A 25,006-nucleotide genomic window follows, 5' to 3' on the forward strand; every position below is an offset into this window, starting at 1 on the left:
CAGGGGCAAGAGACCCCAACACGGGGCTGCTTAGAGGTTAAAGCGTTTGCTACCTAAGCCTGAGGACTGGAGTTTAGGTCCCCAGCACTTACCTGAAAGTGGCAGCCAGGTAGAGTGGCAGCCAGCCTGGCCTGCAATCCCGTTAGTTATCGGGCAGAGGCTGGGTCCTCAGAGCAAGCAGGCTAGCCAGACTAGCTGAGTTTTAATACAAAGATGGCTTTTATTGTTATTGTTTTGTTTTTCTTGTTTTTTGGTTTGTTTTGTTTTTTGTTTTTTGTTTTGTTTTTTGGCTTTTGAAGCAGAAGCTTGGTTACTACCCATCCCTGGGCCTACTGGCTAGCTAGCCTGGCCTACTCAGCTCCAGGCGAGGGACAGACCCTGACTCAGAGGAAAAGGAGAAAAACAGATGCAGGGACAGCACCTGAGGAGTGATGCCTTGAGATCATCCTCTGGGCTCCACACGCACGAGGGAGCATACATGTTCATGCGCATAGTGGCCACGTGGGGCAAGCATCATTTCACTTTTTTTGTATTTGATGTGTTAGAAGCGGTCCTTATCTTAACATCTCTGTAGGATGTGTCAGGTGGATGCCATTTTCTCACACTCCCCCCAAAGTGATAATTGCATGTCATATTCATCGTTAGTTATACCCAGAAAATCTAGTCATACTCAGGGCCTTCCTGGGTTTGTGCAGTTAGAGGCAGCTTTGGGGTAACCAAAGGTACAGTATCCACACACAACCAGGGTGTGCTCAGAAAATAGCTATGCCCTTCCCCCACCCTCCTGGACACTGTGTTTTCCAACCTTGTGGCTTGAAATGGCACTGAAAACTGGTGGCTAGCCCTGGAGCCATAAGGTGAGGTTTTAGATACTTCAGTGTGTAGAGAACGTCTACTTGAATCCTGGGATCTGTTGACCTTACTGGTGTCCTGAATTTGCCACGGGACAGATATGGAGGTGGTTGGGGGAATCCATGGGGCCAAGGGGCCATGATCAGTAACAGCTGTGTCTGCTGCTCCTGGTGCAGGTACCCCTGAGTTCATGGCACCTGAAATGTATGAGGAGCACTACGATGAGTCAGTCGATGTCTACGCCTTCGGGATGTGTATGCTGGAGATGGCCACCTCAGAGTACCCCTATTCGGAGTGCCAGAACGCCGCCCAGATCTATCGCAAGGTCACCTGTGTGAGTCCACTCAGCCACCTTTGTTAGTAAGGACACAGCCTTGGTTAGTCCCTGGGGCAGTTGGGTAAGAAAAGGAGTGAGCATGGGCACCCTACCGTGGGGACCCCGAGGCTTGCCTGGGTGAGAAGTCTTGCAAAGCGGTGGTGCCGTGGGTGGTGGTTAGTCCTGGGGGCTGTTCCCTGCGTGGAACCAGGAGACCCTGGAAGAAGGAAACTGAAGCTGGAGAGGCTGTAGCTCTGCTGAGGCCTCCTTTCAGGAAGTGAGCCCCATCTTCTTTATCTCAGAGTCCCAGTTTGTTTTCGTTTTTGCCAAACCATCATCCCAGCCGAGCGTGTCTCTGGCAGCTGTCGGCAGCGGGCAGCCTGGGATCCTCAACCCTTGCTTTGCTGTCACTGTGATTTTTGAGTTGATTCTAAGGCTTCAGCTGTGCAAACAGATTGGGCTGTCCTTTCTCTCTGTGTGGTGGCCCTTATGCTGTCAGAACAAATACAGCATCTGAGGTGGAGCAGCTGGGCCAGGGCTCTTCTCTGCTGGTCCTCGTGCTGTGTTGTCTTTGCTCTCCTGGAGAGGCCAACAGGCCCTTGGGGTGTTCTCTGACCTTGGTTGTTGTGATCCCCAGAGTCCTTCCTGCATCCTCCTCGGGCAGCCCTTTGGGACCCTGTGCTTGGTCTGTACATCTCTGCTCCAGGTGCCTGTGCCGCAGAGGTTCTCTGCAGGTGTGTGTGGAGCCGTGCATGGCCTAGGCACCCATGTAGCTCCTCCACCCTGGGCCCATCCACCCTAATGAGCCCTCTTGCAGATGGTATGCAACTCTTTCCTTTTGCTGTTAGATCCAAATTATGTCATGTAATTGCCTTGGGCCTCTCCTGTGCGCACTATAGCTAGGTGGTGACAGGCAAGAGTTCTTGGCTGGTGCCCTGTCCCAGAAGCCCACACAGGTGTAAAGTGACTCCAGAGAGTCAGGGGCTATCTGCCCAGCAGGTTGGTGAAGGCCTGAGAGATCTTGGTGGTATGGTGTGGCATATGGGAAAGGAACCTTGGGTTTCAGGCTTGTCCTATACATGATGGGTGGTGGTTTGTAATATGGGCTGGGGACAGCACAAGGCTGGACCTTCCGAGGTTCTTTACTCTTGTCTGCCCCACGTGGGGCTTCAACAGCCAGGCTGAGCAGGTGTGTTTCTCACCTTTCTTCCTCATCCCCTTCTTCCTCCTCCTTCCATTTCTCCCTTCCTTCTTTATATTCTTCAGAAAGGAAAAGGGCAGGGATTTTAAAGGCTGAATCTTGCTGAAGGATGATGCTTAGGAGGGCTGGTGTCTTCAGGGTATTTTATTTTTTTTTTTGTAATTAGTTGCTTCCTCCCCCTGTAACTGAGCAGATTGTAAATGAACCTTGGCAGCTCCTGCTTCTGATAGGGGAGATTAGCTGTGCTCTCTGAGTGGCCAGTGGTTCCCTCTCCCTCGCAAGTCTCTTCCTGGCCTGTGGCCAGAAGCAGTGACCACAGAGTGTGCTCTTGACTTCCTGGGGAAGGAGCCCAGGCGTGGGCTGAAAGGCCTGACTCTGGGAAGTGTGGAACCCACTGTGGCTGAGGCTCTTCTCCAGGATGAGGGGCAGCTTGTATGGGAAGTCCTGGGGCCTCTGCTCCAGAGACTCTGCAGCCAAGCACAGGGACAGCTTTGTAGATGCCCACTGCTGGATCTGAAGCATCAGCCGCAGCATCAGCGTCTACTGCACAGGTGGAGGCTGTGCTGCATGTTTTTGTCAGATGGTGATCCTTGTGACAGCATGGATGAGGACCTTGGCCTGAGTTTGAGCTGGGGATGCTTTACACAGCCAGGATGTCCTCTATTCAGACCTGAGTGGGGAGGAACATTGGCAACTGGCCTTATGCTGAAGGAAAGAGCTTAGAGGGTCATAAGGCTTCCTGTCACCCGTCTGCTTCTTCCCCATTCTGCTTTCAAGCCTGGGGCTTGAATGTGATACATCCATAGGCCTGGAGTTTTCATTCAAGTTGGAAACATCTTGACCATCATTTCTCTAGTATGTGTTCTCTCTCTCTCTCTCTCTCTCTCTCTCTCTCTCTCTCTCTCTCTCTCTCTTTCTCTCTCTCTCTCTCTCTCTTCCCATGCAGGCACGTGTGGGACCCAGAAGTTATCAAGGTGTCTTCTTCAATTGACTCTCCACGTTGCTTTTGAGACAGGGTCTCTTACTGAACCTAGAGCTGTAGATTGGTTGGCCCATGAGTCCCCAAGATCTGCCTGTCTCTACCTCTCCCGGTGCCAACAAGCCTGACTTTACTCAAGTGCTGGGCATCTGAACTCAGGTCCATGTGCTTACATGGAAATCATTTCCTGCCTAAGCCATCATCTGTCTTCAAGTATGTCTCCTTTTTCTTCACTGCTCCCGTCCTGTCCTTCTGGGAGTCTGCTTTTATGTGTATTATGTGCCAACCTGCACCTCGTTAGTGTCACAGATTCTGAGGTGAAGGACACAGCCATGTGTCCATTTGTCTCTCAGCTCCATGCCCAACAGCTCCTGTTACCCTATCTTCTCTTCTGTCAAGTTCCCATCTCTAGTCAGTTCTTTGTATCTATAATTTCTGCTTGTCACCAGAAGTATTTTTTTTTCAACTCCTGAACAGCTGCTGTAAGTTTTACCCCTGCCCCTTGCTTCCGACTTGCAGCACGTTCTCATTTCTGTAGACTGATTTTTCTTCTAGGTGAGTTGTGTCTTCTTGCCTCCTAGCATTTCTAGTAGTTTTTATTTGATCATCACACACTGTACCATTACCGCATCCCTTCAGGCTCAGCCTGAAGGTCCTTGATGTTTCTTTGCTATGATCTGTGGTGCTGACGAGGTACTTATCTTGGTTTTAAGCAAAGGCTTGAGGGGATGTAGACATATGGGCTCTATCTTTCTTTTCCAGAACTCGGCCTCATAGGCTCCTCAGCTTCCCTGCCCACAGCTCCACCCTCAACTCAATGAGGCCCTAGGCTCTGTTGGGTCCCAGGACTCAGGCTGGGAAGTGCCCTGGGTAGCAAGCTGAGCCGTGGGAGACACTGGGGATGTCGATGGTGCCTCCAGCTCTGGGTGGTGCTGGATAACTCTGCTCTGTTCTCAGGGCATCAAGCCGGCCAGCTTTGAGAAGGTGCATGATCCTGAGATCAAGGAGATCATCGGAGAGTGCATCTGTAAGAACAAAGAGGAAAGGTGAGCTCCAGTGCTGTGGGCTGTGGTGTGGTCCAGCTGATGTTGGTCCAGCTGGCGTCCCAGGCTGCATTCTCCATGCAGACTTCCCAGGTCAGGCAGACTGGCTCAAGCTATGCAACACCAGGCTAGTGAGCTGCTGTGAGCAGTGTAGCACCCACATCCTCTCCTGCCGTCTGAGATAGGCTCCTAACCCAGCCTGAAGTGCTGGGCACCCAGACCTTTGCTCTGTCCTTTGCTCTTTCTCTAGTCGTCCCCATTTCAATGACCTTAAGGAACATCTCCATGCCCAGGCTCCTCATGTGCCTCAGCCCTGTCAGCTCTTCTGAACAGCAGGCTGTACATAGGAGTACTTGTTCCAGCCATCTCTCAGGCCACAGAGTTCACCTCTGGACCCCCAGTTGTTCTACAAAGCCAGTTCCTCTTCAAAACAGGACTGGCCTTCCCAGCTGGACAGCCAGGAAACTAGGGGTGCCTTTGAGCCTTCCTAGCCCTCAAACTGGAGTATACTCACCCATCCACATGACATTCTCAGGAGTAGACAGGGATGGGTAGCTGGTGTTCATTGCCATCAACATGATGCCCAGAGGACGCTGCATGGTTTTGTACTAGAGAACAGACCAGACATAGTAGTTAGGGCTGTGTGTTTGGGAGGCATGACTTCCTGGAGCTAGAAGTGATCATATAGCAATAGCTAGCTGCCAGATGACCTGGGCCCCTGGTGGAGCCTCCGGTCTGTGGCTGGGTTCTGGCTCCAAACCCCTAAGTCTAGCAAGTCCTTACTGACTTCTGACAGTCTGCTTCTATTCTTCCACACCCCTGCCTCCTGAGAAAGGCTCCCTTCTAACCTCTCTGCTGCAGTGAGGCCCAGGGACCCTGGGTTCTTTGTGTATTTGAGATTCTAACCCCTCTCATTCACCCTGAGCCAGGAGTCTCTGATGAGGATTGAACACTCACCTGAACCTCAGCAGGGTCTGTTTCTATTTGCCTAGCAGGTGGCCTGGTACAGGGTGGGATTTCTTTTTATAACGGGGTGGGGGGTGGTCTTAAAACATTGCAACAAGAAACAAGAGCATGTCAGATCATATATTCTCAGTATCTCCTGGGGATTAAGGAATGTTCACGTGCACACCTGTGTCCTACCCCTGGGGCAGAGCCTGCCCACCAGGAATGACGTGGGAGAACTTTCTAGCAGAACCTCGGTGTGCTGGGTGGTGACCTCATATGTACGTGTAGATGGGTATGGGGACCCCTTGTCCCTGAGCCCTGCCTGGGAGCCACTCACCCTGCAGGTATGAGATCAAGGACCTGCTGAGTCACGCCTTCTTTGCGGAAGACACGGGCGTCCGAGTGGAACTTGCAGAGGAGGACCATGGCAGGAAGTCTACCATAGCCCTGCGGCTTTGGGTGGAAGACCCCAAGAAGCTGAAGGGCAAGCCCAAAGACAATGGAGCCATAGAGTTTACCTTTGACTTGGAGAAGGAGACCCCCGACGAGGTGGCCCAGGAAATGGTAATGTGCACGTAAAGGGGCTCAGACTACCCATGGGTGAGTTTGGGCTAAAAAAAAAAAAAAAAATCACAAATCAATTGCTTTTCCAGAAGGGCGTGTGCCCCTAGGGAAATGACCAGCATGCATGTGAGGGTTGGGGGAAGTGCTGAGGAAGGGTTTGGGGTCCCTGCTGTATGGTCAAGGGTGTTCAGTGACAGTGGAGCTAAGGATCTCCACTGCATAGGACCTGGGAGACGAGACAAGCACCTGGGATATAGTTCAGGGAAGGAGTCTGATAGAAGTGAGAGAGCCTGAAGGGCCCTGCTTGCCTTAACCAAACTCTGGCCACTTTGCCGCAGGGCTGTGGCTTTGAACATGGGATCTGTCCCTCCTGCTTTGGAGACACTCTTGTGGTGTTTTGGGTTCTGGTACTTTAACCCCTTGAGGGACGATGGAAGAGCTCAGGTGGGTCCCACTGCCTGTCTGTGGGTGAAGAGGGGAGACCCCTCTCTGCTTGGGATGTCAGACTGAGCCGCAGGAGGGGACATTGAATCTGGTGGGGCACCAGGGTAGGAGGAGTAGAGCATCCCTTACAGAACAAGGAGTGGCCCAGGCCCAGGCCCAGGCTCTGCAGCACTACCATGGTGTCCTAACATCTACAAGAGGTGAATGGCCAGGGCATGGGCATTTCTAGAGCCTGGGTGCCAGACTAGATTATTCTACTCAGTTCTCTATGCCAACACCATCCAAAATGGTAGACATGACCCACAAGTACCTACTAAGATTTAGGTAACTTAAAATTTAATTACAGTATAAAATTTAGTCTCATTGGCCACATTTCAGGTGTTTAATACCACTCAAGATGAGTGACTCTTCAACCACATGGTACATTTTCATTATAAACTTGTTCTACTGACATACTACTCTGGGTCTGAGGGAAGTTAGAGAGAGAGAGAGAGAGAGAGAGAGAGAGAGAGAGAGAGAGAGAGAGAGAGAGAGAGAGAGAGAATATCTACCTGTGTGCACCATGCTTGGCCAGGAGACCAACATCTGTGCCGTTGGTTACAAAGGATGAATCAACTTAGATGAGAGTAGAAGGATGCAGACATGCAGATCTTCATGGGGACCGTGTAAGCAGCAGAACCACAGGGGACAAGAGTCCGGTAAGGCCTCTGTGTTAACAGGAAGGAGGTGGCAGGTAGGAGTCAGGAAGCCACTGGTATCCAGAGGGAAGAGCGCAGACGTGGACCAGCAGCCTGACCGGTGCCTGTCACAGAGGTGTTGTCCTTTATATTTATTAAAATGAGCTTTTTTCCTTTTCGTTTTCTGGTGTTACTGGGGACTGAACGTAGAGCCACTCTGCCTCTAAAGCGTATGTCAGCCCTCCCTCTTTTACTTTTACCTCCCCCTACAACCCTCCCTCCCTCAGGAGCTGAAGCCAGGGCATTAGAATCCGGTGTTAGGCAAGAGTTCTACTACAGCGCCAGGCCTGTCTTTTGACATTTTATTTTGAAACTCTTCTCACTTAATTGCCTAGGCTGGCCTTGAACTCACTCTGTATCCCAAACAGGCCTTTTGCCTCAGATTCCCCAGCAGCTGGGATTTTAGGCTTGCACCACTATGTGCAGTTCCAGATGAGCTCTCCACTGAACAGAGCACATCTGTTAAAATGTAAGTCCCAAGTGTACAGAATGGTGGGTTCCTTGGTTCTCCTGTCAAAAGTGGACAGGTCCCTAGGGGGCTGGGAAGTGATGCCTTGGAGTGTGTGAGTTCTCAGAGTTAGAAGAAAGGGGCTCCATGAACCTTCTGTTCATTCCTTAAGACTGTGCCATTTCTACAACATGTGCCCCAGAGTACATGGTGGGTTTAGCTTTTGCACAGAGGTCCATGAAGGAAGGAAGAAGTAGCCTCGCAGCAGGGCCTCAGCATCCATGACTCCTAGGGAGCTGGGGTGGAAAGGAGACACTCAGGGAGAGCTTAGGTCGTGCTGGGTAAAACTGTTGCATGGTTCTGGTGCCACAGCTGTGGGATGGAGTGCTCCTATGTGGCCTTCTGAAGTACAACCGAGTGCAGGGTCTCACTTTCAGCTTCTGGAGGAAAAGAGACTCCAAGGGCTTCCCTGTGCAGCAGCGTGTGGTGTGGTAAGGATGAGGATGGATGTGACACACTGTTGATAAGCTGAAGTCTAGGCTGGCTTCTCTGGGGCAGGTTGTACCATCATCCCGAGGTGCACAGAGTGGTCACCCATGTGACAAGACTGACCCACTCTCACAAAGCTTGCCTCCGATCCCATCCCAGCCAGCAGAGCTTCTGCTGTGAACACATCTCATGGGACTCTTTAGCTCCATGCTTCTTTGGAGGTCTTCCATGACTCACAGTGGTGGCCAGTAGTAACTATATATGGTACGCTGTGTGTTTTCAATTCAGTCATCAAGAATGACTGTATACATTCAGCTGGTTACCAGCACACATTTCCATTCACTGATGTTCACAGCTGTCTCTCCATGCTTTTTATTGAGAACCGTAAGCATCGTGTGAGGTGGCATGCCAGCTGCAGACAGCGTGGCAGCTGGATTTTGGTGTCAACCACTTCCTGAGAGCATACAGTGGTCACTGTGCTGGTCATTGGTACTGGCCTGGGGAATGATAGATGTGGGAAGAAGGATTGGAGGGAGAGTCTCCTATGTGTATCAGATAAAGGAATCGTGGGGAAACCACACTGTTCTGACCTTGCAAGGGGTAAGAATGGGGATCGTGATTGGTCATTGTGGTTTCAACGTGGCAGTCTCTTCAGATAAAATAACATTCTTGCCTTCGTGAACGAGGCCAGGGCTGCATTACAAATGTGATTCTGCCTGCTCTGTACTGGGCCAGGCAGGCCATGAGGGGTTTGGGTGCTAAGCCTTGGGATCAGGGGCCACATGATGGCTACGATGTGATAAGGGGATGTTGGGGCTCAGTGTGAGTGATTACAGCATGGGTAGTGATTCCAGGATGATGCCCAGGATCCCTGACAGGTAGATTCTGAGTGTCTGGGCTTCACCCAGACATCAGCTTCCCAGTTTGTCTTCAGTTCCCTGAAAGACACAGTGTCCTAAACCCAAGTGTACCCTGTGCACTGTTCCTGGATGCTGCTTAACTGCTTCTGAAGCAGTTGACACCCAAAGCTCTGCCCTATCTCTGCTTGTCATACGGTAGAGGACAGGGCTTCCCACAGGGTAGGGCCATTGTGGGTGAGTTACCTCGGCTGGTCTCTGCCGTTTGGCTGAACTCCCAGGCTATGTCCCTGCATCAGTTCCAGGGAAGGCCCTGGGCCCAGTACCCTCTTCTGAATCTTCACACACACACACACACACCCCTTATCTCCGTCTCCCCTCTTCTGCCTCAGACTGCATTTTCTTTCCATTATAAGGCATGCCATCTATAAAAAGGGCATCCATGTAGAAAGGACATGACTTGTATCAACTTAAAGAATAATGATAAATGCCAAGTGGTGGTGGCACATACCTTTAATCTCAGTACTAGGGAGGCAGAGTCCAGTGGATCTCTGAGTTTGAGGCTAGCCTGGTCTACAAGTGGGTTCCAGAACAGCTGGGACTACACAGAGAAACCCTGTCTCAAAGAACCAAAATAATAATAATTTAAAAAAAATAATACAAACAATGTGTATCCCCACTCTGCCAAGCCTGGTTGCCACATGTGACAATTGAAAGCCCTACATTCTCCCAGTAAGGGCTCTGTTTTGTGAACAGCCACACATCTAGGAACACGTGAGTCTGGCAAAGATCCTGGACTCCTGAGGCTTCACAGGTGTGAGGTGCCATAGGCACCCTAGAATCCAGATGAGGCCTCCTGGAGCCACCTGGAGGGGGATGAAGATGGGTGATAGGGTGAGGATGTAGATCAACATGGCAGAAATGAGGTTAAGCGTGGCAGGTTCTGTGGGGTACTGAGCTACAGGCAGTTAGGCCCATCCTGGGGACGGCTGAAGTGTTGCAGAAAATGGAAGTGACTGTGGCAGCTCTGGCCAGGTAGGCCTTGCCCAGTAGAAGCATGGAGCCTCAGAACAAGAATCCCGCAGAATGGCAGACATTGCCCGCCAACTGTCTTTAATGTGAACTGAGGTTACCTGGGACTTTATGGATGGCATGCGTCATGCTCTGGCCACCTTTGAGACCTGTTCCATGGATCAGTGACACTTACTATACCTGCCTTGGGCTACTCACTCTAGGTAACAACTGACTTGGGTTATTCTGGCCTGTCCAGCCTCAGCTGCCTCACAAAGGTCCCTGTGGCTAGACTTGGACGTCCCTGAAAAGAGGTTGCTGCTGGCTCTAAGGACAGAAAACGACCCCTCACCTTGTCTTGTCTCCTCTGGGGGTGTGGACTGGCCTGTTGTCTGGAAGTTCCCCACAAAATGGTGGCTGAACCACAGGCCCTCAGTGTAGATGGATCCCACAGAGGATTCTGTGTCCCTCGGCTTCTCTTCTTTTGACCCTTTCCTTGGCCACATACCCAGCCTGCTTATGCCTCTGCTGGGATCAGTGAGGCCTTCATCTGGGACATTTTCGTGGGGGGTCTCTGTGACGAGCAGAATTGTCTTTCAAAATAAACTGCTTTGAAATGACCTGGACAAACTCCCTGGGAGGTTGGAGAGTGTTAAACAGAGGACGACTCCCAGCTCCACCATTATTGTTGGAAAGTGAGCAGCTGCCTAGCACCCACCACCCCGAGTACATTCCTGTCTGTTATTTTCTGTGAAGCAGGGCTTTTCCTGCATTCAGAATCAAAATGCCATCAGTATGCCACCATCATCCCTTCCCTGGGCTGCTGGGATCCTTGGTGTCCAAGCATTGGGCCACTATCACGAGGCTCTTCTGTCCTCTGCCTTCTGTGGCCTGACACTTGGGAAGAGCTCAGATGCCCCTCTAGGCTAGGTGATACATCCTAGGAGTCTCAGAGAAGGAGCCACTTTGTCACTGTGGCCTGCCTGGGTGGGGTATATGCTTCTGACCACCCCATTGTATAGGATACTTGCTCTGAGGGGACACAGTACAGTTCTGTTTAGATATTGGTAGCTTCACAGCAGATTACCCCAACCATAGTGCTCTGGCCTGTCCAGTGCTCAGGTTGGGGCAAAGGGTGGCTTAGGGCCTCTCATGAGGTACAGTCAGGTGTCAGGCAGGGCTGGTGACCCATGTAGTGGGGGGCCCCGAGTTCCCTGCTGGTGGGTCTCTTCAGATAGCTCATGATGTGGCTTCATCCAGAGCAGTAATGCCTGAGAAAAAAAGGGGTGTGGGGGGGATAGGGACATGTACAGAGACAGTCATGGAAAGAAAGAAATAGAAAGGGCAGGTGAGACCCTCCACACCACCCTACCTTAGTCCAGTAGGATACCCTGTCTCTCTTTCCCCCACAGGTGATCTGCAAACTGCTTATGCAAAATGTGTGCTAGGATTTGTGGGAATGCCCTTTAAAGCATCGCTATGTTGCTGCTCATTCTGATGTTCAGATGTCCTGGATTTGCCCCAGTACCAGCTCCCATGTCAGTCTGCACGTCCCTGTCCTTCCCTGAGCATGTCCAGGCAGTTGGCTCATTCTCCTTGTTCTCCTGTCCAGCCCCGAGCTACTAAGCCAGCGGCAGCTCTGGTTTCCTGTGGCCTCTCAGGATTGTGGACGTTGTTTCTGGGCCCTCAGGGTAGACACAGTTCACGGGGACATGGCATCTACACATTCATACACAAGTGCCATCCATGTGCCTTTGGGTTCATGACTGTTTCACTGATAGCTCAGGGACCCAGCAGTGCCGTGGGTCTGTTCCACATTCATGCCTTTCTGTGTGGGAGGAGCCTGGCTGGCCCACACAGTCACCACCCTCTAGCTGTGCTGTCTATCACATATATTCCACTGTGTTTCCCAGTTCCCACACTAGGACACCCCTGTATCCCTACCCTGCAGTCTTCCAGTCAAGAGCCCACCTAGTCTCTTTTAAAATGTATTTTTCTTGTTGGGCATGGGGGTGCACACCTTTAGAATCCTAGATCTCAGGAAGCAGAGGCAGGTGGATCTCTAAGTTCAAGGTCAGCCTGGTCTACATAACTAGGGATACACAGTGAAACCTTGTCTTTAAAAAAAAAATGTTTTTCTTTAAAAAATATTTATTTTTAGTTTATGTGTATAGGGAGGGTGGGGTGTGTGGTAGTGGTAATGCACGCATGTGTGCAGGGCCCCCGAGTCCAGAAGAGGGTGTTGGATCCCCTGAAGCTGGAATTATGGGTAGTTGGGAGCCATCTAGCATGGGTGCTGGGAACAGAACTCTGGTCTTCTTGACTGAGCTCTCTCTCCAGCACCCCAACTCAGTCTCTCTAGAACTGAGGTCTTCATGAAGAAAGGAACCCAACCCTGACTTTTCAGTAGTCCCCATTAGCCATATAGTCCAGCTAGAACAGAGCCTTAGCAGGGACTTCTGTCCCAGGAAGTAACTTTGTCACAGATATGCCCAGTGAGCTCACTGTTTCCTGGAGATCATGGAATACTCTGCTGGTGAAGGGAGTTTAGGATTTTGCCAGGCTCAAATGTTCCCCATACTGCTTTCTGAGGACCAAATGGGTCTCCTCCTTCCAGGCTGGTGGTCAGGGTTTGAGGTCAGTGAATATTTGCTGGGCATGAACTGCCATCCCACAGCCAGAGCCTGTAAACTTCAAAGGCGGGTGTTTGGGACTCATCACTCATGAGGGGACTGAGGAGTCTTGAGAACTACGGTAGATGGGAGGGTAGGCCTAAGCAGTAGGATGTCTGTGTATCTTACATGAAAGCAGTGCATGCAGGATGGCTGCTCCCCAAGATGCTTGACTGTGTGTCTGCCTTCGCAGATTGATTCTGGATTCTTCCATGAGAGCGATGTGAAGATTGTGGCCAAGTCCATCCGTGACCGGGTAGCACTAATCCAGTGGCGGCGTGAGAGGATCTGGCCTGCGCTACAGTCTCAGGAGCCAAAGGACTCGGGCAGCCCTGACAAGGCCAAGGGTCTGCCAGCACCCCTGCAGGTCCAGGTGACCTACCATGCACAGAGTGGGCAGCCTGGACTGCCAGAACCTGAGGAGCCTGAGGCTGACCAGCATCTCCTGCCCCCTACGTTGCCAGCTAGCGTTACCTCCTTAGCCTGTGAGTACCTGGAATGGGCTCACCATGGCCAACTGTGCCCTTCCTCCCACTACCACCAGCCTAACCAGCTTCAGGGCAAAGCAAGACAGAGTTCTTATCTTGTGTAACAACATTGTGTGAGGAAAGACAGGTAACCTGGTGAGCTCCAAGCTGTCCTCAGGTAGCTGGGTCATTGCTTCCAGCTGTACGTGGTTCCCTGAAGCTTTGGAGAGGCTTTGGTCTCCTGTTCCAAGGTCACTTCCTGCTAGCCATCTTGGTGCTAGAACACATGGTGATCTTTTAAGGGGCGTGTCCTGGGGTAGTAGGGCTAACGGATGGCCCCCAAGTGCTAGGACACATGGGCCCTGGTTCATTGGCCAGCCCAGGCTTGTTCCCACTGCCTGCCCTGTAGGGTGTGGATGATTGTTTGGGGAAAAGGATTGGGTTTTCCCTACATTCCTCAGTGACTCTGGGGGCTAAGGCTTGCTAGAATCTGGCTTCTCAGGTCAGATGTCCATGGCTTAGTAGGGTCTGAGGGAACCAGTTCTACCTCGGCTCCACATTGTGAATCTGTGGACTGGCAACTGGTTCTTTATTCTCTTTGAGAGGAGCAGTCTTGGCATCATGGAGGGATACAAAGGCCAAGTGAGGTACTGGTACATAGTCTTTGGAGGGGATGACTGTGCCCAGTGGTGGTTGTCTTGGCTAGGAGTGCTGATCACTGGGATTGTCCATCTCTGTTACTATCCTCCATAGAAACCTCTGAGACCATTTGTCCCTTTTCAAGGCGTTGATTCTCTTGAGGTGGATTGGATGCAGACTTCATCAGAGACCATCCTGAGAGGATCCAGTACTTTTTCAGGATAGGCAGTCGGTATCCTGTTTGCCTTCCATGTCTGAAAATTCAGCAATGAGCTGTGAGACAGGAGACATAGTTTTGCCCACTCTGAACCAGCCTGGAACAGATCAGCAGAGCCCAGGCCAATATTTGAGATTGTTCATGTGGAAAGACTGAAACCCTGTTTATTTAATATGCAGCCCCCTTCATTCATGACTCAAATAGCTTCCAAGAAGACTACTTAAATGCAAATGGGCGGCCCTCACTTTGAAGTACTTTGCTCCAAGCTGAGCTCTGCGTTTTGTACTTTGAAGAGACCCAGTTTGGGACCTCAGAACAATGTCCCTCTTGTGGTCAGATGCTGAAGGCCAGGGTGACCCAATATGAGAAAATCCCATGGAGATGGAGAGTAGGATGAGTTCGTGTTAAGTGCAGGAATCCTCTGCCAACAGAGCCCTTTCCTATGTGACTCGGAACACCCATGGGCTAAGCACAGAAGCCATGGCTGGCCTTCTCAAAGGGCTTTTGCTCACTTACTATATTTACTTTATACTAGATGGATGGTACAGTCATATCTTTCAGAGTTTTAAACCCCTCAGGGTTTACAGGCAAGTCACTTATCCTCCTAGAGACAACAGATGCTGCAGATCTTTTAACTGCCTTCCAGAGAAAATCTACGTGTATCATCCACATATGGACACACACACAGGCAGACACATAGTGTGTGTGTACAGATGCACACCCAGTGTGCATAGCCTTATATACAGAGAATCCACGCATATAAAGACACACATACATCACACATCATATTGACACTTGTACACACATGGACCTAGGTGTACAAGTGTTCATATACACAGCTGAGAACATGTGTGCACTTCACATGTGGACATACGTGAATATACTCGGGAGGTGGTGGTGGCACACACTCTTAATCCCAGCACTCAGGAGGCAGAGGCAGGCAGATCTCAGTTCAAGGCCAGCCTGGGCTACAGAGCGAGTTCTAGGACAGCCAGGACTACACAGAGAAACCCTGCCTCAAACAACAGAAAACCAAACCAAACCAAAAAAAGATGAGTATACTCATCTGTGCTTGCATATGTGATGTGAGGAACACATAGAAGCACGTCTCCATCCCCCTTCCTTCAGCAAGCACAGCACCCTCAAATGCCCTTCTGCACGCTGCTCCGGGCTTTCTGTGCTTTGTAGCTGCTAAGGATGAAAGATAACCCATTGTCTGAGCAGGCCCTGCACTTAACAGGATCACAAGCACACGCACACCTGTTGTGTTGGGCGATACCCTGCCACATCAGCTTTCGGTATTCTTCCCCCAGCAGCCCCGACTCTGCTGAGCCGGCGGGCGGCTTCAACTGCCACAACAGTCCTGCTGAGGACCATGGCAGCACAGCCAATGCCGGGGGTGGGGGTGGGGTGGGGGGCGGTAACCACCTCCAAATGAAATTCTGGTTATACAAGTAATCTATACAAATCACTTGCGATATTTAAAGTGCTGCACACAGGGCTGGAGTTGGTGCCTCTGGAATCTCGTTAGCCCGAGGGCCACCTTCCTTTCTTCCCCACCTCCCTCTCCCGCTCCATTCTCTCCTCGCTCTCTTCCTGTCTGTCTAGGTAGAAATGGTCACTCTAATGAGCAGTTGGCTCATTAAGAACGAGAGCTGCTTGTCTAATTGGTTTTGCCCAATTAAACCTCAGCATTATGTCTTCCTAGGTTAAAATCACTCTTCGGAAAAATTGTTAGTGCAGAGCCAGCAAGACTTACCCCTCACTTGGCTTAAATTATCAGTGGACAGAGAACTCACTCTGAAATGCAGCCCCTTGTGAAGACAGCTTGGTGTTTTGGTGGCAGATTGTAAAGCCTGTGGCTTTTGGAATCCGGAAGCGCAACCTCAAAGTGCTGTTTCCGGTTTTCATTCCTCACTGGCTGTCTATGTGGGCAGGCTGCCTTGCCAAGTACCATCAGAGAAGGGCAGCCTCTGCACCTGCACACCAGAGTGGGCAGGGAATGACAGGGTTTGCTTCTGATGGGCTCGCCAGCCTTGCCTACCCCAGCATCAGGCCAGGGGCACAGGAGGCCTGAGACCACATGCTGCTGTGTAGCGGGTGGCAGTTTAAACATCATTCATGAAAACAACCCAGGCTCAGTCTTGCAGAATGAACCCAGGAACAAGCCACTACTTGTCTGCAGTGCCAGTGGCATTTAGAGGTGTGCACACTAAGTTCTACCTTTGTCCTCCCCAGCGGACAGCACTTTCGACAGTGGCCAGGGCTCCACTGTGTACTCAGACTCCCAGAGCAGCCAGCAGAGCATGGTGCTCAGCTCCCTCGTGGATACAACTCCAACCCCAGCCTCATGTGTGTGCAGCCCCCCTGTGACTGAGGGGCCTGGCCTGACCCACAGCCTGCCTGCACTAGGGGCCTTCCAGCAGCCGGCCACTGTGGTAAGTCCTCTTTGCCTCTTGTCTAGGCTGTGCTAAGTATGGTCAGGGTTCGAGTGGCCTATAGTTGGCTCCCAGCCACATTTCCCTTGGGAGACTCAAGGATGCAGTCCATGGAGCTCCTTTGCTGGGGAGCTGCAGAACTATAGATGTGAAGAACTCTTGGATAAAGAGTGTGGAGTATCTGGGAACACACCTTAGGGTCCCCATGGCTTGGGGAACCAACCAGCCTTATCCTGAGGTTGTCACCGGTACCACACAGGTGTATGATGCTGGCACATTGGGGTCTTTCCCAGTCTATCCCAGAGATGACAGAAATGTATCATGTGTGATAATGGAGCTTTGGATTTTTATCTCTGCCCAGCCTCCTAGGCAATATCCAAGACCCCCTGGCATGTCTCCCTCAGGTAGTGGTAGCTGTTGAAAGTCAGGGGGATGAAAATGGGGCTGAAGCAGGGAGGTATTTTCAGTATTTGTAGAAGGCAAGAAAGGCTCAGGCTTTGAGGATGCCTGATAGGCGGTGTGTGAGGTCTGGGAAGTGGATGATGAAGGAGGGGTCAAGCAGGGCATTCATTTAATTTTCTTTGTGTCTGTGGTACATACAGGTACACACACCCTTGCATGTATGTACACATGGAGGCCTGAGACCCGTGTCAGGAGTTTTTCACACAGGGTCTCTCACTGAGTTTGGAGCTCACTGGCTGGCCAGCAAGTCCCCAGGACCTTCCTGTCTCCTGCCTCTCAGCACTGAGAGCACAGGTGTGCTCTGCCACCTGCCTTTTACCTAAGTGCTGAGGGTCCAAACTCACGTCCTTGTGTTCCCATGGCAGGCCCCGTGATTTTTGCCTTTGTCCTAAACATTGAAGAAAAATGCTTGTTTCATAGTCCTAAGAGCTCAGTTTGAGAATTTGCCTGTGACCTGGGTGGTGGAGCTGAGTCTTCAGAGGGTGATGTAGACCCCACAGGTGGGTTCTTGCTTCCCCTGTCATTTGGGAGCCCCCAGCTGGTAAGTTGGTAGCGCCAGTTATCACAGTCTTGGACTGTGGTGGCTTCTTGGCACTGGCGTTCAGCCAGTGCTGTGACTTGTGCTGGGGATACACAGGCTCGCTCTCTTCTTCCCCGTGTCCACATAGCACTGAGCAGTTAGAAGGGCCCAGCAGGCCTTTTGGAAAAGCAGTTGACACCGTGGATTGTGTCTGCCGCTGCTTCCCTGAGCCCCAGGATTCGCTGTGATGCGCGCATTTGCAATTTTGTTCATTTCACAAAATGAAGTGAGGTTTGATTTTAAATGGCCGGAAGACCTCATGCAAGAGGACTTGCTGCTCCAGAGGCTCCTCAGCTGGGCCTGAGCCAGAATGTCCTGCCTGTCTCTCTCATACCTCTAGCCATGCTTAGGGCTACCTTGGGCCGTGGGATGGACTAGCTGCCCTGGTCCTCACCAGGCCCCTGCTGTCCCATACATCCTCATTGATGCAGCCAATCTCACCATCTACATGCAAATCAGGAGACTGAGCAGAGAGCTCGCAGGTGCAGACCCGGGGCCGGGGCTCTTGGTCCTCTTTCCCTGCCTCCTGACCTAAAGACAACTTAGACAGGATGGCTTGTGGAGGGTACGTCCTGACCTCTTTGTGTTTCCCAGAGAAGGCCGCTGTGGCAGTGTACCTCTGGGGTCCGGTGGGGTAAACAGACAGGGGTGATGAGAAGGAGGAAATGGAAGACCATCAGATGTGAGGGGTCGCTAGGCCCTGCCTGAGCTCCTGAGCCACATACAGTGGCCAGAGCTTATGAGTGGACAGTCTGTCCTGGCCTGGTCTAGTTGGGCCAGCTCATCTGTCTATGGTTTTAGATAAACCCAGCTCTGAGACTTGATCCCACACGTGCCTGCTCCCCACATTCTTGCACAAAGCACCAGGAAAGGGGAAGTGAGAGTGTGTTTTAGAAATCCCTGCCCCTGTGCCACGCCGCACATTCTAGAGAAGGCTGCTGGAGAGCAGTGGACATCGATCCCTCTTCCAAACCACGAACTTGTGTCCGGATACATTCCCCACAGCCGTCTCCTGCCAATGACCTCATTGTTGTAAAGTAAATCCCGGACAACCAGAGATTTTCCCATAAATACTACAGGCGCTGTCTCTGCACAGTGAATATGCTTAGAGAGCTCACCATAGTAACATGGGACTGGAGAGGACATAGGTTTGGTTCCCAGCACCCATATGGTGGCTCACGACCATCTGTAACTCTAGTACCCTGGGATCTGATGCCTGATTCTGGCCTCCTCAGGTACCAGGCATGTACATAGTGCACAGACATATATGCAGGCAAAATATCATACACATAAAATTAAAAAACAAAAACCAACCCCCCTCCCTCATGCACAGAATATTGACAAAGTAGCAGCTATTCCTTAACCTTGGCATCCTTGGGCTAATTTCCCATTCTTTTGCGAGCTGCATAGACCAGTGCCCTCCCTATGTGTGGCCCTGTTTCTTCTGTTCCCTTGTGGCTAAGTCTCAGAGGGCCTCTCCTTGCCAAGGGCCTCCCTGTTCTAGTTTTGTTCCCGTGCCTATGTGTCCTGGTACCTTTCCAGCAGCTACAAACTCTATGTCCCATCACTCCGTAGTCTGAATTATCCATATTGGTTCATCCTTTGTCGTTGGAATTGTCTCTGTAAATAAGCTGCCCCACAGCTTATGTTCGAAGGAGTCTTTCTCCATGGTGCTGAAAAACCTCTGTGATGATGTTTTTACATGGTTGCATAATACTCCATTGGGCTTATGTTCTAGAACATTCCCTGGCTGGGAGCTGTGGCCATATGTGGCTTTTCAGTATTGTTGATGGTGTTGTAGGGCCACCACACCTGGCTTCTGCTGAGTCACCTTCCTGGGAACAAGGTTCTTGGTGGAGAGGGGGTTGGGCACGAGAATAAGAAGGGCCAAGGGCAGCTGCTGAATATAGCCTTCACATTCTCTGCAGCCTGGCCTGTCAGTGGGCCCTGTGCCTCCCCCTGCCCGCCCTCCACTCATCCAGCAGCATTTTCCAGAACCTTCCATGAGCTTCACTCCTGTGCTACCACCACCCAGCACCCCTGTGCCCCCAGGCCCAAGCCAGCCAGCACCCCCAGTCCAGCAGGTGAGTGTGACACTCCATTTTATCCCCTTAAATTGTCCCCTTATGGGGGAATAGTTCTGTAGCCAATGCCTGTGGCTTGGGTGTAGTATGGAGCCTGTGTGAGCATTAGTGTGTGTGTGTGTGTGTGTGTGTGTGTGTGTGTGTGTGTGTGTGTATGTTTCAGATCTGTAGTTTGTAATGCAAGACCTGCACGTGGAAAACTCTACTTACTTCGAATGTTTTAATAAGCTGGCTCCAAACTAGCAGGGGCTTAGTGGTCTCTGTGTGTTTGTGTGACTGGTATGTGGATGTATGTTATGAATGTAGTTCACTGTGTGTATATGAGTGTTGTGTGTGAAAATATGCAGTTGTAAAGTTATGAAGATGTATATATGCAAGTGATGTGGCTGTGTGTGTGAATCTGAGTGTGTATGTGGGAGTGTATATGCAGATGAGTGAGTGTGAGCATATGAGCATGTATGTGTGTGTGTAGGGGGGGGTGGTCATTGTGGATTTCTTTTGTATGTGAGCACAAGACTCCCTTTTCTTCCACCAGCCTCTTCCAATGGCCCAACCACCTACCCTGCCGCAGGTCCTGGCCCCGCAGCCCGTGGGCGCTGTCCAGCCAGTGCCCTCTCATTTGCCTCCATACCTGGCTCCAACCTCCCAGGTGGTGGCCCCTGCTCAGCTGAAGCCTCTCCAGATGCCGCAGCCACCTCTGCAACCTCTTGCTCAAGTCCCTCCGCAGGTACTTCTGGCCCGTAGCCTGCTCACCCTGCTCGGGACATGGGCTGGGCCTGTTCCTGCATGTCACCAGGGGCTACTGGCTAGGGAGGTGGGCATGGAACACAGTGTCATACCCTGTGTATTACATGTCTAGTGCTTCGTGACTGCTCTGGGACCTGGGGACAGTCCTTGGTCTGGTCCCTCTCCCTCTGGCTTCGCCTCTGGGATGAGAGTGGTGTAAATAGGGTCCCTCAAGGAACGGGTGAGGCAGCTGTCGTCCCGTTATCTACTCGATTGCCATCCAGGATGGTAAAAGGGTTAGTCCAGCCAAGGACAGAGCTCTCCTTGTGACCACTGAGTGGGCATAGAAGGCTCCCTGCTTGCTTCAGATGGCCGTCCTGCAGAGCTCTGAGCAGTCAGCTAGGGACAGCTCCTTCCAGGGGCATTTGTCACCACGGGTGTCCTTTAGCTGTCTGTCACATGCGTCACAGTGGACCTGTACATTCTCGTGCCCTCAGAGTGGCACAGAGCTGTAGTGAACATGATGCTTGTGAGCAAGCAGGAAAAGAGCGCTGCTTAGGGGGTAGCTGTGGGGTCCACCATGTTTAACCCACCACGTCAGGTGCCCCCTGACGCTGGGAGAACAAACAGAAGGTTTTGGACTCTCTACTCTTGAGAGGCCGAGTGCCACAGGGAGTGGCATTGCCTCATCTGTCAAAGAAGGTTTATATTGAGATCCCAAAAGGGGTTGGCTTCCTTGGAGTTCACAGGATGAGACTTTAGGCTGATAAGACGCTAGGTGACCGGGCTAGCCTGGTACCTTTGATAGTCTCAAGTCTTTCCAAATGAAAGTGCTCCGAAGCTCCAGAGCCCTGGGATCCTTCTCCGGTTCCTCTTACCTGAGCACTCCTGACTCCCTCAGAGCCACCAGCCAGCCCCTTGGAGATTGGGACACACAGGTCCCTCCATGCTGGTGCCCAGGGAGAATCCAGCAGGCAGGTCCCCTGCTTGAACATGTTTATAATGCTTTCCAGTGACTTGCTTGGAATCATCTCAGCAGCAGCAGCTGTTTGGGAGACTAAGCCACTTGCTGCTGATGTTGCAGGTCCTGGATACAGCCTGACTAACATGCCACTATACCTTTTTCAGATGCCTCAAATGCCTGTGGTTCCCCCCATCACTCCCTTGGCAGGGCTCGACGGCCTCCCTCAGACCCTCACTGATCTGCCAGCTGCAAACGTGGCCCCTGTGCCACCGCCTCAGTATTTCCCACCTGCTGTGATCTTGCCAAGCCTCACAACGCCCCTGCCCACATCACCGGCCCTGCCTCTGCAGGCTGTCAAGCTGCCTCATCCCCCTGGAGCACCCCTGGCTGTGCCCTGCCAGACCATCGTGCCAAATGCACCAGCTGCTATCCCCCTGCTGGCCGTGGCCCCGCAGGGTGTGGCTGCACTGTCCATCCATCCAGCAGTGGCCCAAATCCCTGCCCAGATCCCAGCCCAGATCCCAGCTCAGCCTGTGTACCCAGCAGCCTTCCCACAGATGGCACCTGGAGACATCCCGCCCTCACCCCACCACACGGTGCAGAGCTTACGGGCCACCCCTCCACAGCTGGCCTCACCTGTGCCTCCTCAGCCTGTCCAGCCCAGTGTCGTCCATCTACCTGAGCAGGCTGCTCCACCTGCTGCCTCAGGGACCCAGGTAATCCACCTGTGGGAGTGGATCCACCTCTCACTGCCTGGAGACCCTCGGGGCCAGGCTCAAGAGACTAGAACCATTCCCTTCACAGGGCCATGGCTCCTGTTAGTACCTGGACTCAAGGGGGCATAGCACTGTCAGGGGGCAGTTCTTTCCTGTGGTTAACCTTTCTTCTTTTTTTAAACTATTTAGATTGATTTAATTTTTATGTGTATGAATGTTTTGCCTCTATGTGTGTATTTTGTACCGTCTGTGTCCCTTCCTATCTCTTTTGATTAGTTTTGGTTTGAAGTCTATTTTGTTAGTTATGAAATTGGCTACACCAGCTTACTTCCTAGGTCCATTTGCTTGAAATCTTTTTCTAACCCTTTATTTTGAGGAAATGTCTATCCTTGATGTTGAAGTGTGCTTCTGGTGTTGGCAGAGGTCAGAAGAGGGTGTCAGACTCCCTGGAACTGGAGTTATTGATGGTTGTGATCACCATGTAGGTGCTAGGGAATCAAACCCAGGTCCTCTCCAAGAGCAGCAAGTGCTCTTAACCTCTAAGCCATCTCTCCAGCCCCTGGTTGACTTTTCTTGTGAAGAGAACATTGGAGACAGAGGCCTGAGCCAGTGCGGGGCACCTGCTGCCTTCTCGGGAGCTGGAGCATCAGGATGGCTGAGGGGTTCCACGCTCCTTCCCTGCCTCTGCTTTGTGGTGGAGGACTCCCCTACCCTCACGCCAGTGCTGGCAGTCCTGTTGGCCTGAAGTGGCTCCTCTGTGGATACCAGGACTTGCATGTAGCCCAGGCTAATCCAGAGGACAAAGCAAGGCAAAATGAGCATTCCTATTTGAGCAGAGAGACAAAGCAGAGAGTAGCAAGGGGGTCTGCTGGGCTGCCGGGTGGAAGAGGATTCTTGTGGGACAGGTAACCGCTCTGGTGTCAGGTGATGGTGCATACAGTGGGCCAAGTTGACAATGGAGGGATGCTGTGGTGTGTAGGGATACGTGCCTTGTGGCAGGAGCCTGCACAGGACATTCATGTTGGGAGTTCCTGTCTATTCTGTTTAAACCCAAATGAGGGGAAGGAAGAACAGACCTGATGCTTCCCACTTGAGAGTCCCCTCATCAGAGGCCTTCTTTACTTGGATGTCTTCCACTGGGGACCTGATGAAGATACTCTCTCCACCTGGCAGCCCCTGCCCCCAACACACACACTTCAGCATCTCCCTATCTGACACTTTCACCTGGGGGGTTCTCCAACCTTGACCTCACCCCAGCTCTGAGCCCTAACAGCTCTGAAGCTGAGGCATGTCCCCTGCCATTTGAACCTTGGGTTCCTCTCATGTGGACCAGCACCTCCTGGCTTTGCCGTGAAGAGTGAAGGGTCCAGGGGAAGCACTCTGGTGCCAGGTGCTGTGTGAAGAGTGAAGGGTCCAGGGGAAGCACTGTGGTGCCAGGTGCCACATGGCTCAGTTTTGTGCTGCTCACTCAGTGTGTACCCAGCTCCTTCCATATGATTTCTCACTATCTCATTTCTGGAGGCATTTGTGTTTGGAGATGGGTGGGAGTAGTATTTATTGGCCAGCGGAAAGCATTTGTCTAAAAAGCCAGTGGGAGGAACCACATCAGTCTTGTGTTCTCATTGAGTGAACGGCTAGAATGAGAAGGTGTCAAAGGTTACTAAGCAGCAGGAGAGCAGGGTCTAGCACCATCTGTGTGTTCTGGGCCTTGTTTTCTGCTGCTGGCCTTTCTGGGTTCTGGGGTTGCTACAGACAGGTGGGTTCTTCAACTGGCTGGCTGGTAGAGCTTCTAAAAGTTTATTTTATTCTTAATTTAAAAAAATTTATTTTTGTTTTTAATTATGTGTATGTCTGTGTTTAGGTGTGTTCATATATATGAGTGGAGTTGCCACAGAAGCCAGAGGCATTGGATCCCTATAGAGCTAGAGTTACAGGCTATTGTGAGCTGCCCAACTTGGATGCTGGGAACCATACTTGGGTCTTTGGCAAGAGCAGTATGTGCTCAACTACTGAACCACCTCTCCAGGCCTGGTTTTTTACTTTTAAATTGCATTTGTTTATGTTATAGGGGGTGCTGCTCATGTGTGCCACAAGGACAACTTGCAGAAGTTGATTTTTTTCTTTCTACCATGAGTTCTAGGAATCAAACTCAGGTCATCAAGTTTGGTGCCAAGGCCTTTCCCCACTCAGCCATCTTGCTGACTGTCTTAGTTAGGTTACTATTGCTGTGATAAGACACTATGACCAAAAGCAACTTGGGGAGGAAAGGGTTTACAGGCTTACACTTCTGCATCACTGTTCATCATAGAAAGAAGTCAGGACAGGAACCCAAACAGGGCAGGAACCTGGAGGCAGGAGCTGATGCAGAGACCATGGAAGGGATGCTGCTTACTGGCTTGCTCAGCCTGCTTTCTTATAGAACCCAGGACCACCAGCCCAGGGATGGCCCCACTCACAATGGCTGAGCCCTTCCCCACCAATCACTCATTAAGAAAATGCCCTACAGGTTTGCCTACATCCTGAATTTATGAAGGCATTTTCTCAACTGAGCCTACCTCCTCTCTAATGTGTCAGAGTGCAGAAAATTAACCAGGACACTGACCCTCTTCTAAAAAGAATTTTTAATTACATTAAGCTTCTAGAAGGTTATTGATGAGCTCGACTGGCTGCCCCACAGGCATCCCTTCCAGCAGAAGGTATGTGTACAGGAGCAAAGTGTTCTAAGAGAAAAGATGACGGAATTTCCAGCCTCTTAGCCCACCTGGTGCCATGGATGGTGTGTTCTCACACTGAAATCTATGGACCCTGTTTTCTCTTTATTTTACCTTTTACCCCCAAAGAACTATTGAAGAGAAACACCCACAGGGGAAAGTCAGCCAGAATTCCACATCACCTTGTGAGAGCTGGCAGGTGTTGAGCACTCACAGGGTGCACCTGTGACTGGAAACAGCTACCCCAGGCTCTGAACTACATAGAAGGCCAGGGAAGCCGGAGGTTGATGTCCCGAAGAGATAGCCAGAACCCAGCCTAGATACTAAGTGTGTGTTACATTCTGACGACTCTTCTGGGCTTCTTCTGAAGTTCCTAGGAGTCTAGGTCTGTGTATTCCCACACGGAGGTGTCAGGAGGCTCATGTCTGCATTCCAGTTGTG

At 51.4% G+C, this 25,006-nt stretch overlaps 1 protein-coding gene across 3 annotated transcripts in view; it reads left to right on the forward strand.

The window, feature by feature from the left end:
- Positions 1–25,006, forward strand: part of Wnk2 (WNK lysine deficient protein kinase 2) — a 113,824-nt gene that overhangs the window by 48,164 nt on the left and 40,654 nt on the right. For all 3 annotated transcript variants that reach the window (XM_059262982.1, XM_059262983.1, XM_059262981.1), the window contains exons 4-11: positions 1,029–1,186; positions 4,306–4,394; positions 5,684–5,903; positions 12,755–13,046; positions 16,123–16,322; positions 19,293–19,448; positions 19,984–20,175; positions 21,303–21,854. In XM_059262982.1, coding sequence (XP_059118965.1) covers positions 1,029–1,186; positions 4,306–4,394; positions 5,684–5,903; positions 12,755–13,046; positions 16,123–16,322; positions 19,293–19,448; positions 19,984–20,175; positions 21,303–21,854 — 1,859 coding nt within the window. The remainder of the gene's footprint in view (positions 1–1,028; positions 1,187–4,305; positions 4,395–5,683; positions 5,904–12,754; positions 13,047–16,122; positions 16,323–19,292; positions 19,449–19,983; positions 20,176–21,302; positions 21,855–25,006) is intronic.

The sequence above is a fragment of the Peromyscus eremicus genome, chromosome 5 (genome assembly GCF_949786415.1).
Source record: "Peromyscus eremicus chromosome 5, PerEre_H2_v1, whole genome shotgun sequence".
NCBI lineage: Eukaryota > Metazoa > Chordata > Mammalia > Rodentia > Cricetidae > Peromyscus > Peromyscus eremicus.